The 18,267-nt window shown below is 35.7% G+C and overlaps 1 protein-coding gene across 1 annotated transcript in view; it reads left to right on the forward strand.

Moving 5' to 3' along the window:
• Positions 1 to 18,267, forward strand: part of LOC115218914 (SH3 and PX domain-containing protein 2A) — an 83,916-nt gene that overhangs the window by 30,216 nt on the left and 35,433 nt on the right. Inside the window, exons 3-5 of the mRNA XM_029788914.2 lie at positions 8,944 to 9,019; positions 12,109 to 12,185; positions 12,481 to 12,575. Of these exons, the coding sequence (XP_029644774.1) occupies positions 8,944 to 9,019; positions 12,109 to 12,185; positions 12,481 to 12,575 (248 nt within the window). The remainder of the gene's footprint in view (positions 1 to 8,943; positions 9,020 to 12,108; positions 12,186 to 12,480; positions 12,576 to 18,267) is intronic.

Genomic DNA, 18,267 nt, shown 5'->3' on the forward strand with positions numbered 1-18,267 from the left:
AAGTTGCAAGAAAATTACTTGGGGAAGAATTGTAGAGCTTTATTGCCTCCAATTTGTCTATAAATTGTGTTTTATAATTGTATGGACTTTTTAGTCCAAATACATTGTATTTTAAATTGTAAGAGGGTTAATACCTCTGTATATGATGTTTTTAAAGAACAATGTTTTAGAGAAGCAGGAGGTCAGTGGGCGCTTTCTGTTTTCTCCCATCTTTATCATTTTTGTATCATAATCATTCACCTCATCAATGTCTATGTCCAGCCCACAAAGCTACCTTATCTATGTGCTGCCTACAGGGCAAATTTAATGAATAAAAGAGAGAAGGGTAGGTAGAAAACATCTGTGAAGATTTGGAAGAGTTGATCGGAGAGCATGCATGATTTGGAGAGGTTAGAGGGATACTAGCAGTCAGATAGTAATGATGATACCATTGACAAAGGGAGACGAGAGATGACATATCTGGGTAGACTGCAGGAGCAGAGTAGAGTTAGACAGACATAAAGTGCATGAGGAGAGACAATTTGATGGTTTAGGGAGGGGTGGATGAGATGGCCACTGTAATGTATTGATGTGAAGAAAAATATTAATGGATGAAGAATGGCTATCAAGTGAGATATGTTTCTGGATAGCCAGAGAGAAAAGTGGTATTGGGAAGAGAGAAGAGCTGTAGTGGGAAGGGCACTGTGCAAAGAGAATTGATTGGCTGATTGAGATGCTCATGAATATATATATATATATTCATGCACAGGAGTAGCTGTGTGTTAAGTAGCTTGCTTACCAACCACATGGTTCCAGGTTCATTACCACTGCGTGGCACCTTGGGCAAGTGTCTTCTACTATAGCCTTGGGCCGACCAAAGCCTTGTGTGTGGATTTGGTAGGCAGAAACTGAAAGAAGCCTGTCGTATATATGTGTATATATATGTGTGTATGTTTATATGTTTGTCCCCCAACATCACTTCACAATCGATGGTGGTGTGTTTACGTCTTCCGTAACTTAGCGGTTCGGCAAAAGAGACCGATAGAATAAGTACTAGACTTACAAAGAATAAGTCCTGGGGTTGATTTGCTCAACTAAAGGCGGTGCTCCAGCATGGCCACTGTCAAATGACTGAAACAAGTAAAAGAGTAAAAGAGTATATATATATATATATATATATAGGCGCAGGAGTGGCTGTGTGGTAAGTAGCTTGTTTACCAACCACATGGTTCCGGGTTTAGTCCCACTGCGTGGCACCTTGGGCAAGTGTCTTCTACTATAGTCTCGGACTGACCAAAGCCTTGTGAGTGGATTTGGTAGATGGAAACTGAAAGAAGCCCGTCATATATATGTATATATATATATGCGTGTGTGTGTTTGTGCGTCTGTGTTTGTCCCCCTAGCATTGCTTGACAACCGATGCTGGTGTGTTTATGTCCCGTTACTTAGCGGTTCGGCAAAAGAGACCGATAGAATAAGTACTGGGCTTACAAAAGAATAAGTCCCGGGGTCGAGTTGCTTGATTAAAGGCGGTGCTCCAGCATGGCTGCAGTCAAATGACTGAAACAAGTAAAAGAGTAAAAGAGAGAGTAAAAGAGTATATATATATATATTCAGCAATGTAATTACACATGTTTCATTGGCAATTTCTTCTTCTCTTTTCATATGAAGACCTGTGCTTGAAATGTTAAACTTATACACACAATTATTGGCACTCATTGTCAAAAATGAGTTTTTATTGAATTTCTTGCTAAAATTTGTGGCTACATAAATAATTTTTGACCAATGTAGTTGTAATTTTTTAAGAAGCACCAAACAAATGTTGAATTTCCAAAACAATTTATTTCTAATGATCAAAACAGAAACACAAAATAATTTGATGATTCAAAATCATTGGCACCTCTGCAACATTTGATGATTAACAATCAATAATATATCCTTTATGTTTAATAACTCCCTTCAATCTGTGAAGGTAGTTTTCAATTAGCTTCAGGCACAGATCAGAAGGAATTTTAGCTAATTCTTCAATTACATATTCTTCCAGCTGCTTCGAATTAGATGGCCTCGTTGCTGTAACTCTTTAGTTCCAACCATACATTTTTTATATGGTTTAAGTCAGGACTTTGAGCTGACCATGATACATCTATCATGTTTTCTGTCAACCAATCTTGGATTAAAAGTGAGGTATTCTTGGGATCATTGTCCTGCATCAAGGTCCAGCGGCATTGTGATCCTGGTTGCTTCACCAATGACTTCAGGCTTTCATTCAAAACATCAAGATATGAGGGGAATGCAGCAGGTAATGAACATGAGTGGGGAGAAAGGAGGTATTAGAAAGATGGGTTGTAGGGATGGTTTGTTAGGGAACAAATCGTGTGCAAGGGGGGATACATGGACATAAAGCCTTTATGACTTTGATTTTACTTAGCTGGGTAGGTCTTCTCAAGCACAGCAAATCACCAATTGTTTTGGTCCTTTGTCTTCTCCTCTGTGAGGCTCAACATCTGAAGATCATTTCTCACAACTTTGTCTCATATCTTCCTGGGTCTTACTCCTTAAAGCAACAAGCTGACAGACTTATTAGTATGCCAAACAAAATGCTTCATTGCATTTCATATTTCTTTACGTTTTGAATTCAAATTCCACCAAGGTGAACTTTGCCCTTCATCCTTTTGGGGTTGATGAAATAGGCATCACTTGAATACTTGGGTCAATGTGATCCTCCACCAAAATTTCAGACCTTGTGCTTAGAGTAGAAAGGACATAATGATATAATTTGAGTATTGTTGCATATATAATAATATAGCAATACTCTTGAGGTCAAATGCCAGTGAAACCATTGTAAATTTATATAATAAAATTATTTGTTTACTCCACCACTCTCCTTGATAATAATTGTGTGTGTGTGTGTGAGACAGGCTTCTTTCAGTTTCTGTTTATCAAACCCTTTACATGAGACTTTGGTGAACCTATGGCTATAAGAGAAATGAATTACTGAATGGGATTGAAATTGAAACCATGTGGTTGAGAAGCAAACTTCTTAACCACAGTCATGCCTCTGTATCTATATTTGGAAAAAAGTTTTTATATGAATAATTATTGGCCCTGGGCTTTTTGGTCAGTGGTGCTGCATGAGTTTTTCAAGTGATCTATGTCTGTTGAGACATATTGGTGTGTCTCTTGGTTTAACATAAAATATAATTCTTTGTGCTACAGAGTGTCAAGAGCCAAGCATGAGTGCCTGAAGTAGAGGAATGTGATGAATGAAACATGAAATATGGCAGCTGTAAAGAAGGCTGGCATTGTTTGTAGGAAGTTGTTGTGTGATTTTTTTCAGGCGGAACATCATCTCTGTATTGCCATACTGGCTTAAGATAGATGCATGCCTGGTCATGATTGATGAATTATTGACTCAGAAAGTCCCTACGTGTTCTGTCATGGCTGGTTGCTAAGAGGCAGTGAGCTATGTGCTGATAACAGCCAGAGATAAACTATGAATCGATTCTAATATGATGATAAATAATTGAAAAAATGTATTCAGTGATGTTGTATCTGCTAAACTTGTTGTGTTAGTAAATGCCACCATTTCCTCAAGCGTTTTGTGTTTTGTTTGATGGAATAAGAAAAGGTGAAGAAAACATGTTTTTGATGTGTAACAATTATTTCTGAATTCCATTATTAATGGTTTCAAATTTTGGCACAAAGCCAGCAAGTTCAGGGAGGTGGGTAAGTTGATTACATCGACCCCATTGTTCATCATCATCATCATCATCGTTTAACAGCTGTTGCCCATGCTGGGTTGGCACGCTGGAAGGCTGCACCTGGCTCCAGGCTGATGTAGCATGGTTTTCTACAGCTGGATGCCCTTCCTAACACCAACCACTCCAAGAGTGTAACGGGAACTTTTATGTGCTACCAACACAGGTGCCATTTACATGACACCAGGGTACTTTTATGTGACACCAGGACAGGTGCCAATTTGCGTGACACCAGTATCTGCCATGACTGCGATTTTGCTCAGTTTGATGGGTCTTCTTCTCTGAAAGAATGAAAAGCAAAGTCAACCTTGACAGAATTTCAACTTTGAACATAAAAACAAATGAAATGCTAAAATTTTGTCCAGAGTGCTAACGATTCTTCCAGCTCACCATCTTAATAATAATAATAATAATAATGATAAACCTTTCTACAATAAGCACAAAGCCTGAAATTTGTGGGGAGGGGGTAAGTTGATCACATTGACCCCCAGTTCTTCACTGGTACTTAATTCATCAACTCCGAAAAGATGAAAGGCAAGGTTGACCTCAGCAGAATTTGAACTCAGAACATAAAGACAGGTGAAATACTGTTAAATATTTTGTCCAGCATGCTATCAATTCTGCCAGCTTACCACCTTTAATAATAATAATAATAATAATAATAATAATAATAATAATAATCCTCCTCCTATAGGCATAAGGCCTGAATATTATTATTATTATTATTATTATTATTATTATCATTATTATTATTATTACTATCATTATTATTATTGTTATTATTATTATTATTATTATTATTATTATTATTATTATTATTATTATTTTTATTATTATTATTATTATTACTGAGGTCCACTTTGCCTTTCATCCTTTCGGGGTCAATAGAATAAGTACCAGTTAAGTACTTACATTGACCCCAGTACTTAACTGGTACTTATTCTATTGACCCCGAAAGGATGAAAGGCAAAGTGGACCTCAGCAATAATAATAATAATAATAATAATAATAATAATAATAATAATGATAAAATAATAATAATAATAATAATAATAATGATAATAATAATAATAATAAATAATAATAATAATAATAATAATAATAATAATACAAGCAAGCTTTCAAACTAAAGAGCACACTACAGTCGGAAAGATAAAGATGTATTTTAAGGTCTACGATTTCTTATTTTCCCATTAAAAAAAAGTTGACTTAGCTCTGCTTGACCATTATAAAACACAAACAGAAATTGCCAAAATAAGGAATTACAACATTAAAAAAAAATTAATAAAAAATCGGAAGCTTTCAAACATGAAATTGATGTGTTCTTATCAGTATGTATGCACCTGTTGTTTTTGTGTGCTGACATGCAGAAGTGAGAGAGAGAGAGAGAGAGAGAGAAAGAGAGAGAGTGAGTGAATGAGTGAGTGAGAGTTAATGTGCATTGCACTGATAAAGCCGAATGACCAGCTATTGGCCACAGGCTGCTGCTACTCTGATCTAAATCTAAGCAGCAGCCCTAATGAATGCTGCCGAAGAGGTTTGAAGTGATGCTACTGAATGGTTATTGATTGGTCAGTTACAGCCAACCAAAAACTGAGTGAAACTACCTTGTTGATTTCTGTTTGGTTGGTTATCATTTTTGATCAAAACTAGATCTTTTTTAGTTAGTCATTAGAATTACTGTCAACAGGTGTGTAGCAACTAGACAAGGCCAAATTGTATGTTAGTTGTTATTTTCGTGTAGTTAAGTATGTGTGTGTACTTGACTATGAGCAGGACAAGAAACAAACAGAAACAAGTATGGAAGGCTGATCGTGACATACTCAAATTATATGAAGCTATACTGTCTGAGTTGGCAATATATACATTGCATACTTGCTAAAGCTATAAAAAGTAATTAACAATTATGAAGCGTGAATGATTTCCAGTTCATTAAAAAATGCTCATTTAACATATAAAATTCAAGGTATTGTGTTAGAAACAGATGTTAAGCAGTCACAGCTTGCCTCTACCATTCAACTTCAATGTACTTTTTGTAATAACTAATGTCATACAATATTTATACTCATGTATCAGGAATGAATCTTTAATATGCATTAAATATGTTGTAAAGGCAGAATGATTTGTACCATTACCATTATGTTTTTAATCTTGAAACTGTTATCAATATTGAATATTACATATAATCAAATGTGCTTACAATCTATATGTATTATCATCATCATCATCATCATCATCGTTTAACCCTTTAGTGTTCACATTATTCTGCCAAAACTAATGCTTCTTCATCTACATTGTTTTGAACTAATCATGCATTATCTTGTAGCTATGAGATTTTGATGAGGTAGCTGTTAATTTTCAAGATGATATTGTAGGGTTGGTGTAAGAGACCAGATATGGCCAGTTTGAACATAAAACAAGCAGAATACTTTTGGCCGGATATGGCCGATTTAAATGCTAAAGGGTTAACGTCCGTTTTCCATGCTAGCATGGGTTGGAAGGTTCAACTGGGGTCTGGGAAGCCAGTAGGCTGTGCCAGGCCCAGTCTGATCTGGCAGTGTTTCTACAGCTGGATGCCCTTCCTAACGCCAACCACTCCGTGAGTGTAGTGGGTGCTTTTTACATGCCACCTGCACAGGTGCCAGACGAGGCTGGCAAACGGCCATGATCGGATGGTGCCTTTTACGTGCCACTGGCACGAATGTATTTAGTTTTTATCTCAGTTTAATTTCATTTGTGCACTAGTCTTCTGTGTGAAGACGGGCAATCAAAAGAATAGATCCAATGTTCCCTGTGTTGCATGTCGTAAAAGTCAACTAAAAGAGGTTGAGGTAGGAATTGCATGCAACATGGAGACTAGCATGCCAAAGAATAGACCCAATGTTTCCTCTGCATGTCATAAACAACAAATAAAAGAGGTTGAGATAGGGTTTTCCCTCTGATTTTGTAAAACTCTCATAACAGACCCATCAAGTTCTCTCCTCCAGGGAAGTACTTTGACTGCATATAAGGTGTGTCATTTGAAGTGTTGGAACGCTTGGAAAGCCATCAGGAATGCCATCTGTCAAATAGGGAAAATCCAGGGTTGTCACCTGAGCAGTGCAGAAGTGTCATCTACCACAGTTAGGAATTCTTGATTCAACATGAAGTGGCCTGTTTGCATGGGGATCTGAAATGTTCTCTTTGAGGGATAACTCCCTTCTGCCCCTGATATCTTTGTAACTTCGCTGTGGCAACCCTATTGGAGGTGTGTTGGCTAGGGGGGGGTAGTGGCTGCACCTACTAAATACATACCCACATACACACATACATACATACATACATGTTTCGTTACTACCCACAAGGGGCTAAACACAGAGGGGACGAACAAGGACAGACAAACGAATTAAGTCGATTACATCGACCCCAGTGCATAACTGGTACTTAATTTATCGACCCCGAAAGGATGAAAGGTAAAGTCGACCTTGGCGGAATTTGAACTCAGAACGTAACGGCAGCCGAAATACTGCTAAGCATTCCGGCCGGCTTGCTAACATTTCTGCCAGCTCGCCGCCTGTCAGCATGTGTGTGTGTTTATTCAGATGTTTAGATATATAGACAAGGGAAATGGTAATTAATACAAGAAATAATTTTATTTATTTACTTACTCAAAATGGAAAACAAATGAAACCCTGATCTTACTTTAGTGTGTGTGTGTGTATAAAACAAAGACAAAGGTAGGTAGAGGAAGGTAGTAAGCAGGGTACTGATTAATATTTATTGCTTTGTAATAAGTGTTGGTAATCCTGGAATGAGGAGATCTGTCTGATTCATTTCATGACCTAGGTTAAGAGGATTTAGGTTAATTCTTAATTAAAGAAAGTAGCTAAATGTGTTCATACTAATTATTACATGACAACTGTGTGCAAATGTAAATACATGTATATATATATATATATATATATATATATATAATATATATATATATATATATATATATATATATGTGTGTGTGTGTGTCTATAACTTTGTTTACTCATCTGTTCTTGTTGATATACCTCTCTGTTTTTAAACATATTTGTGTGTGTGTGTGTGCATGTGTGTGTGTGTGTTTGTGCGTGTGTGTTTGTATACAATTGTTGCTGGGTCATTAGAACTGTAACTAGATTCGTTTGAATGGAAATTATAGCTATAATAGCATAAGAGAGTGGAAATGTTAATTGGAATGTTGTGAAAAATAAAATCAACACTAGTACTTTTACCATCACCATTCTGTAACGTTGAGACTCTCATTCATCACTGGCCACATTTCTGTGGTTTATTAAAGAGAATATAGGGGAAAATTGGGCTTTCATCTCTAGTAAACATTGTTGGCGTGATGAAGATTGATATTGAGGTTAGTACTGAAGATAGCAATGATAATAGAAGTGTTATTTATAATAATAATGATTGTTTAGGATAATGATAAACAGAGAAAAAGTGACATCAATGAAGTCTTAATACTATCAACATTCTTGCTGTTCAAAACAAAGTGGCAAATGATGGTATATTTGGTGGTCTATGAAAATTTTATTACTTGTGGTAGCTGTTAAAATGTCATGATCTAGTAAATATGTATACCTAATGACTGGTGATGTATGAAAACCCTATTACTAATGCTGTCACAAAGAGCTCTTGACTACACCTCCTAACAGATGAGGGAGAGAGGGGGAAATTACTGATTGGAGAAGTTTATACTACTCAGTGTTCATTAATGAAAAATTTTTGTGTTATTTCAGGGTCTTGCAATTCTAATTAGATTATGCTTTACTGATGAGGTCTAATAAATTTTAACTGGAGAATGGGTTACACCCTCGGTCTTTGTAGACTGTCTAAGTCTGAAATGATAGATTAGAATCTTGCTGATATACTTGTATCTGATGCCTGATAGATACAGAACGTTGGATCAAACTTACTGGCAATGGGTGTATGAGTGCTCAGCTATTGAGTATAGATGTCAGGAGAGACTCAAGACTATACATATGCATTGTATTTTTTACATGGTTAATAATAAATAGCAAATATGACTAAATGCCTGATCACAACTAAAGGCAGAAGGAAATCTATCTGCAAGGATCTGGTATTATAGATGTTGATGTAAATGAAAATATGGTGATAATAACAAAAATAATGGTAATGTGCTAATGAAGATCATGTTGATAAGGATTATTACTCTTGTTCATTTCAGTTATCCCTCTTGGAGTTATTTCCACAGGAAAGTGGTACAATAAACCCTGAAGAGCAAACATTGCCTGTACTGCCAGGTAAAGTATGTTACAATGTCAAGTAGATCAAGCGTTTGATTAATGTTTTTTGATTTGAAGTTTTTTTTTTTATTGTAATATAATTTTGACCAAGAAATAACTATTTTTGTCTTTATCAAAACCATACTAATTTGAAGCAGGTTATAATCAATTAAAGTAATGCTCTTTTAACTAAAAACACACTTTGTTGACTCTACTTAGCAAACGCTTTTTAATCATAATATTAATAATATTAATAATATTGGCACCAGGCTTGAAATTTTAGGGAGGGAGATAGTTGTTTATATTAACTCAAGTGCTTCACAAGTAGTCCTAGTAGTACTTTATCTTTATCAAATCTGAAAGGAGGAAAAGCAAAGCTAACTTCAGTGGGATTTGAACTCAGAATGTAAAGAGTTGGAAGAAATGCTACTGATGCTGCTGTTGCTGTTGCTGCTGCTGCTAATGATAATAATAATAATAATAATAATGATAAATGGAAATCGATCAATGGAAATTGCAGATGTGTTACCAGTGCCGGTGGCATGTAAGAGAACCTTCCGTTTCGCGACCGTTGCCAGCACCGCCCCGTTTCGTGTCCATTGCCAGCCTCGCCTGGCCCTCGTGCTGGTGGCACATAAAAAGCACCATCCGTTCGTGGCCGTTTGCCAGCTCTGTCTGGCACCTGTGCGGGTGGCACGTAAAAAGCACCCACTACACTCACGGAGTGGTTGGCGTTAGGAAGGGCATCCAGCCGTAGAAACACTGCCAGATTTGACTGGGCCTGATGAAGCCTTCTGGCTTCACAGACTCCAGTAGAACCGTCCAACCCATGCTAGCATGGAAAACGGACGCTAAACGACGATGATGATGATGATGATGATGAATAATATTCATATTTCCTTATTTTTATAATTCAGAACACCCAGCTTTGAGCTTAGTACTATGTTGCTTATTTACAGGACCATAAACATCATGTTGTCCTGTGTAATGAAGGCAGACTGTCTTCATGAATTGTACATGTTGTCTCTGAAAATTTGCCTTTCCATCTTCAGTTTACTTCTTTTGTTGTTAGACAAGATGGTGATATCCTTGAGAAGAGATTCTTTGACTTCCATGTCATTAGTTTTGTGTTCTGAGAACAAGGCTAGTCTTTCAGCCATTCAGAGTCTGTGACAAGGTCACAACTCTGTTTACCAAATTCTTCTTGGTTGAAAGCGTTCAGAGGACCCTTACAGCCATGTGTGCAGCAGCTGGGGATTCAGTCTTGTATAATCAGTTTTTCTTTCCTCATCCTCAATGAACACAACTCTAGTATGGTTCTGAGGTCTTATAAAATCATTAGTTTTTATATGTACATTGACACGCTACCAAACAACATGTTTTTGGTTACCTTGGCACTCATGACCAACAAGTCTGGAGGCAGAGCATAAGTCACTTACATTAACCCACAGTGTTTGACTGGTTCTTATTTTATCGACCCCAAAAAGATGAAAGGCAAAGTCGACCTTGGCACAATTTGAACTCAGAACATAAAGATAGATGAAATGCCACAAAGCAATTTGTCTGGTATGCTAACGATACTGCCAGCCTGCCACCTTTTTAATAATGTAGATATTAATAATAAAATAACAAAACCTCTTCCTTGGATGAAAGACCATGTTTTTGTATTGTTTATGAAAATAGTTTAATTTTCATGTTGCACTATATAAACATAATTTAACTTGGAAAGCTATAGCTGGCACAGTTTTTGTTAACAAAAATAACAGTTATCATAATCTCTATACAAACAACTTCCATTACTTATATATATATATATATATATATATATATATATATATATATATATATATATACATATATATATATATATACATATACATATATATATATATATATATATATATATATATATATATATATATATATATTACAAGTCTACTGTCTGCCATATGTGCTATTGCCATCAGGTTTATATTGGTTTATTATATTGCTGTAATAAACTAATATAAGGCCATTACTGTAAGAAATATTGATTTCAAATTTTGGCATAAGGCCAGCATTTTTTTTGGGTGGGGGAGTGGGGTTAAGTCGACTACATCAATCCCAGTATTCAGCTGGTACTTATTTTATCAACCCCAAAAGGATGCAAAGCAAAGTCAACCTCAGCAGAATTTGAACTCAGAAGTATGAAGACAGATGAAATGCCAATAAGCATTTTGTCTGGGGTACTAATGGTTTTGTCAGCTCACTGCCTTATTACTGTAAGAAATATAAAAAAAAAAAACCCATCACACAAGTATTTCTTTTTTGCTACTGAGTCAAATTATCTTTCCCCAACACAGATGTATCTGCTTGGCTCACTTGGGATATCATTGGATAGAATGGTTCACAACTATATACAACTGCTGTACTGAAAAGTCAATTGAGGGTTTTTTAAAAATTAAATTACAATACTGATTTTGGTGTCCCTCTTCTTTAGTTGAGCCCTAACAACATAGTTATATTTTCAATTTTATCATCAATACTTGAGAGCGAACTTTAAAATGACTGTAAGGGCCATAATGTTTGTCTTCTTACATAGGGTAGACCAGTTTGTAGTAAATGTCTGTATTCATCTCAATCATATGAAACCTCATTTAACTACTTTGTGTCAATTTTCTCAGGCTTCTACTACTTTCCATAGATTGTTTTTCAAACATCAGGCATCAGCTAGTCACATTCCCTTTCATGGGCTCCCATGGTTCTCATGAATTGTGTTTGCCTCCTGTTTATGTGGTATTACACAGATGAGATACAGTCTTCCTCTGGACTGGCTGTTGGTGCCTGTATGGTGTCTGTTTTTGGAAATGATCATCATTACCATCAGCATCCCCATAATGATCCTCAACATCATTATTAAAGGAAGGATCAATAGCAAGGACATTGTCAATTTTCATGTTAATATTTTCATTATCATCATCATCATCATTATCATTGTCATCGTCGTTATTGCTCATTTCATTATTGACAGAATCTTTTCGACTACTATTACCATCATCGTTATTGTTGCTATATTATTCAGACAAATATTGAATCTATTCTTTACACATTTTGTTTTCTTTTTCCAGGAAAAATATTCTTTGGCCGCAGCCATGTCAGGGATGTTGCCCTCAAAAGACTTACCCCATTAGATAATTATTGTAAGGTAGATATCTACATTTTATTTCTTTTTTTTTTTTTGTTAAATTTTCATATTCCTTGCTCATATTCTTGTCATTCTACTTCAGTTGCTATATAGATGAATTTACTGAATATTATCACTAAACAGTAGTACATTGAACTTTATTATCACATTTCATATCACAGTACATTATCACATTACCACATTTATTATCACAGTACTTCATTATCACATTTCTGACTGACTTACCTAATTTCCAATTGTGCATTTCATATTATTTCTTTCTCTTTTTATTTTTATCTTGTTTTCTCTTCCACAGCTGCTCACGAAACTTGAACCCAAAATTTCACAGTGCCATGCAGTTCTAACATTTTTCCAGTCAACAGCAGAAGATATCGCTGCAGTGACACAAACGTTAGTATACAAGAATTTCATTCTTTTGCTGAAACATTAATACTTTTTAGCAGTCATAATAATAATAATAATAACTATTCTTAACATTGACATAAGACTACAAATTTTTGCAGTAATGGATAATGAAAGATTAAATCAGTTATTGATTACAGAGGAGTGAAGTATAACTTTCTCCCTGGCAAATTTTGAATATGAGTCAAAAAGAGATGAAAATGATGTTCTTGTGTCACGTTCATCTCAAGTGTCGTTGAGTACATGTTATTACTGATTTTAACCCAAGGTCAGTCCTGATTCAGTTGTATTATTATTATTGTAGTTGTTCTGACTCACAGTGCTCTGACTTTATAACACAAAAGGTCGCTCCTTTGAATGATAATAAATAGGTGGTGGAGAAATAGAATTGGTAAAGCATACCAATAGATATGTTGTAGTATATGCTACAATTCCATCTGTTCTGAATTCACATCCCAACTCCTGTCACCAGAAAGAAAATTGAAAGTGACATTTCAGTAAGGAATTGTCACCAGCACATAACATCATCAAGTGAAAAACTAATGGAAACACTGTTTCTTTGGTTCAGCTAAGAAAGTGGTTATGATGTAATTCAAAATTTATATTTATGTGTGTGTATATACATGTATATGTGTGTGTATAAATACACATATATATACACAAATATTTCTACTGTTGCTCCTCAACAACCAAACAAAAATCTTTCCTGAGAGATCTCACTGCATGCAATCAAGCTCTTGTGGAAACACATCTATGTATAGCACTTGTGGAAACACATCTTAGACCTGATAGGGTCTAAGATAGGGGATGCAGCAATGCACAAGCCAAAGTATGTTGTATTATGAATGAACAGAGGAGAAAGGAGACATGGTGAAGTTGCAGTATACATCTGTGTGAATCATATTCAAATTCACTATGTGATAGTGAAATTGTACTCATAAGACAACTTGACATTGTTTTATGTATCACATGTTGTCCACCAGATACTCCAAATTACACTGACAAGTTTGAAGATTACTTCACAAAAATAGTTCTCACCAAACTGGAGCGAAACATGAATGTATTCCTTGTAAGTGACTTGAGCCTCTCCAGTGTGGGGTGACCTGAGGGGCTCATGCTCTCAGGAATGACACATTGCCAACAAGCACATGTGGAGTCCCTGCTCCACCTCAACAATGCTTCATTAATGGAGCAAATTTTTGATGATGATGATATATGTATTTTTAAAGCATCACTCTAGGTTAAATAAACTGGTGTCTGGAAGAAAAGAGAAGGGGTCTCATGATGAACTCTTTCACAATTTGTTATGCATTGGTTAGAGAAAACTTTCCCTGGATTCTTAGGATAGCACCGTAGTAGATAGCTCAGCTTGTTTCTTTTATCTTGTTTTAGTCATTAGACTGTGGCCATGCTGGGACACCACCTTGAAAAATTTCTTTTAGTTAAATGAATCAACCCAAAGGCTTCATTTTTTTAAAAGCCTGGTACTTATTCTATTGATCTCTTGTATTGAACTGCTAAGTGACAGGGACATAAGCACACCAACACCAGTTGCCAACCAGTGGTGGGGGACAGAGGCAGACAGACAGACAGACACACACAGATATGATGGGCTTCTTTCAGTTTCCGTCTATCAAATTCATTCACAAGGTTTTGATCAGCCTGAAGCTATAGTAGAAGATACTTGCCCAAGGTGTCATGCAGTAGGATTGAACCTGGCGCCTTGTGGTTGGGAAGCAAGCTTCTTACTACACAGCCATGTCTGCGCCTATCCACACAGCCATGCCTACTTCTATATCTGTGTTTCTGATGGCTCATCATTAATTAAACAATGTCTATTTCCGCACAGTACAGCATAACTTGGAAGAACTGAAATAAATTTAAACATTTTAAAGCGTCACTATGGATTAGAAAGAACGTGTTTACATTCATATTTAACTCACCAAATGAAATAAGGGATGTTTTCCTGACATATGTTGTTATTAAATGTTTGTGATAGTGAAAGAGTCTAGATATTTCCCTGTACTTTGAAAGTTGATATAATGAGGACATTGCAGCCTAGACTTCTAAAGCAATTGATGGATGTTAGTGTAAGAGGTGTCCATGTTATGTGTGTAGATGATGACTTGGTATAGAAGATTGAGGAAAAATGAAGAGAGGAGTCATTTGTATAGAGTTGTGCTTTAGAACTGGCAACAGAAATATTGTGGGTGTCTTAACCAAAACCTCAAAGTACTTCAAAGTTGATAATATTGGCTGGAGAGAGAGCAATGTCAGTATACACTGTTAAGATATGAGTTGATAGAAAATTTCTTGTCCTTCATTTGAGGGAGATGGATAAAACCCTTAGGCTTGTAACCTAGGTAGGACATTCTCATGTCACATGTGATCAAAGGCTTTGTTGTGTTACAGTTTCTGGATTTTTTCAGGGTCAAAAAGCTATTATTGAGTGGTATACATCTTCCTCCTCTATGCCATCACTATCATCTTTTAACATTTGTTTTCTATACTGGCATGAGTTAGATGGTTCATTAGTTGCTGGTGAGCCAGAGGACTGCACCAAGCTTGGCATAGTTTCTATTGCTTGATGCTTTTAATGCTAAATATTTTAAGTATATATTGGTGCTTTTTATGTGGTACTGGCACTAATGAGGGTTACTAAGTAACTTGCAAGACAAGACAAGACCCCTCAACTGGAGGTATTGAAGAAGGTGGCCAAGTTACATGAAATAAAAAAAAAATCAGACTTGCTGTTGATTATAATTAAATATTTTATCAGTGGCACATAAAAAGCACCCACTACACTCTCAGAGTGGTTGGCGTTAGGAAGGGCATCCAACTGTAGAAACTCTGCCAAATCAAGATTGGAGCCTGGTGCAGCCATCTGGTTCGCCAGCCCTCAGTCAAAATCGTCCAACCCATGCTAGCATGGAAAGCAGACATTAAACGATGATGATGATGATCTTGATTATCCTAGAGAACTCAGACTGGTGTTGCTTGTCACTACATATAATTTGTTTTTATATAGAATTAAGTCTTTGCACAAAATTTGATAACAATCAGAAAAAAAACGAAAATGGCTCAACTAGGAATCAAATTATTGGCAATTAAAATTCTGGATTTACCATCACTTTATGTAGAATAGCTATGCATACAGGTACATACACAAACACTTACACACATACACACACATGCGTGCACACACACACACACACACACACACACACACACACACACGAAAGTAGTTCTCTTAAGCAGTCCAGTGATAATCTCTGGATTATATTAAAAAAAGACTTGTCACTTATGATGTCTGACAAATGGCAGTAGATCAAAGTCTTGGCAAGAAGAATTACATACGTAGTTGCTTTGACATAATGGAGTGATTATAATAATGCTAAAACAAATGTAATAGCTGAGTCATTTTTCTCTTTTTCTTTACTCTCCCCCCCTCTCTCTCTCTCTCTCTCTCTCTCACTCTCTTTATTTCTTCTTTCTAACTCTACATCATAATACATCATAATACATGCTACTGACACTGAATTCGTGTGTAGAATCTAACTTGGGAGTGTTGCTGAACTGGGTCATGCGTTCAATCCCTGTAACAGTCATCCTGTTACTTTCTGTGCAGTCAAGGAGTGTAACTGTTTGTGCTCAAATCTACTCTCTTGAAATAGAAAACCCTACTCCTACATCTCAGAAGAATAATGTTTGATATTTGTTGATATATCTCAATCAGGAATATGAAACCCTTTAGCATTCAGATTTCTCTGTCAAATGTAATACTTATTCACATTGATATGAGTTAGTCATGCATTATCTTGTGGCTTTGAAATTTTAATGACCCGAGTGTTTATTTTTAGGATAATATTGTAGGATAAGTGTTACAGGTTGGCTATGACTGGTTTAAATGCTGAAAGACCTTAGGAGAAAAGTATTAAATATTTTTATGATAGCTTTTGTGTTTCTTTCTCCTTTTCCTCATTTATTTGCACAATATAATGTTGGCAGTCTTAGCCATTTTCTTACTGCACATGATTCCCTTTATTATGTTGACAAAGCTTCTCACTTTCTCTAGTATTACTCCTCTATTGAGAAAGATGAGCTGGAAAAGTTTAATGCATTTTTCCAGAGCTCTGTATTTTTCTTAAAAAAAGAATTTAAAGTTTTAATGTATCACAGATATTTTTGAATTATATGCATTATTATGAAACAAAATAGACTTCTCTTTCAGACTTTTACTTCTTATAAATTTCTATCTTCTGATAGTTATGTATTTCTTTACTGCCCACAAGGGGCTAAACATAGAGGGGACAAACAAGGACAGACAAAGGGATTAAGTCAATTACATCGACCCCAGTGGGAAACTGGTACTTTATTTATCAACCCTGAAAGGATGAAAAGCAAAGTCGACCTCGGCGGAATTTGAACTCAGAATGTAACGACAGACAAAATACGGCTACGCATTTCGCCTGGCGTGCTAACGTTTCTGCCAGCTTGCCGCCTTATGGTCATCTTACTGAAAAGCTAACTAATGTTGTAGACATTACCCAGTGCAATACCAAGAGTCAAATCTTTCCTTTGTGATTCGGTCTGCAAGAGAGTGTGTGTCTTGTGTGTAGTTGTTGGGGACTGAGAAAACTGAAAGAAGCACTTTGTGTAATCTTAAAGGCAACCAACAACTTTCTGTATATTGTTTTCTAATTGATAAAGGAGGGAGGTTGTTCAATTTCAAGTTCGATCCTGATAAAGCAGACATGTTATTAAAAGCATTCCAATTGTGACCCTCATTTCTTTTTTTTTTATATATATACAGAAAGGTGAGGTATCTATGACTATGTTATCTATAATGCTTGTCTTTTAGTTTTCTTTGACAGTGGAATTATTTAAGAGAGATTTTGCTGATATTCCTAATTGGTCAAGTTAATACATTTAAGTTTCCTGGTAGAAAGTTGTTTTAACCCCTTAATGGATTATCCTGAGTTTAGTTGTGCATCGCAAATGTATCTTTTTAGAACCAGACGAGTATACTCGGTCAAAATTAACTTTTAATTTTAGCACTCAAATTAATTTATTTGTTTTGTGACATTTCATTTTTGAGCAATCATGAATTTACTCACATTGTCATATGAAACCCTCTAGCATTCAGATTTCTCTGTCAAATGTAATACTTATTCACATTAATATGAGTTAGTCATGCATTATCTTGTAGCTTTGAATTTTCTATGACATGAGTGTTTATTTTTAGGATAATATTATAGGATAAGTGTTAGAGGTTGGATATGACTGGTTTAAATGCTGAAGATTTTAGGAGAAAAGTATTAAATATTTTTTAGTATGAATATTTTTATGAAAGCTTTTGTGTTTCTTTCTCCTTTTCCTCATTTATTTGCACAATATAATGTTGGCAGTCTTAGCCATTTTCTTACTGCACATGATTCCCTTTATTCTGTTGACAAAGCTACTCACTTTCTCTAATATTGCTCCTTTATTGAGAAAGATGAACTGGAAAAGTTTAATGTATTTTTCCGAAGAATTTATGCTTCTGAGTTTTGAACTTTTACTTCAGTGTATTCAGGAGGAGGTTGATGTCATTTTAGAACTGTCTCGTTTTGATTCTCTATTATTTATACAAATAAGAGAATCATTTATGCATTTTTTTCTCAAAATGGATGAAGATTTA

This window comes from Octopus sinensis, linkage group LG14 (genome assembly GCF_006345805.1).
Source record: "Octopus sinensis linkage group LG14, ASM634580v1, whole genome shotgun sequence".
Classification (NCBI taxonomy): domain Eukaryota; kingdom Metazoa; phylum Mollusca; class Cephalopoda; order Octopoda; family Octopodidae; genus Octopus; species Octopus sinensis.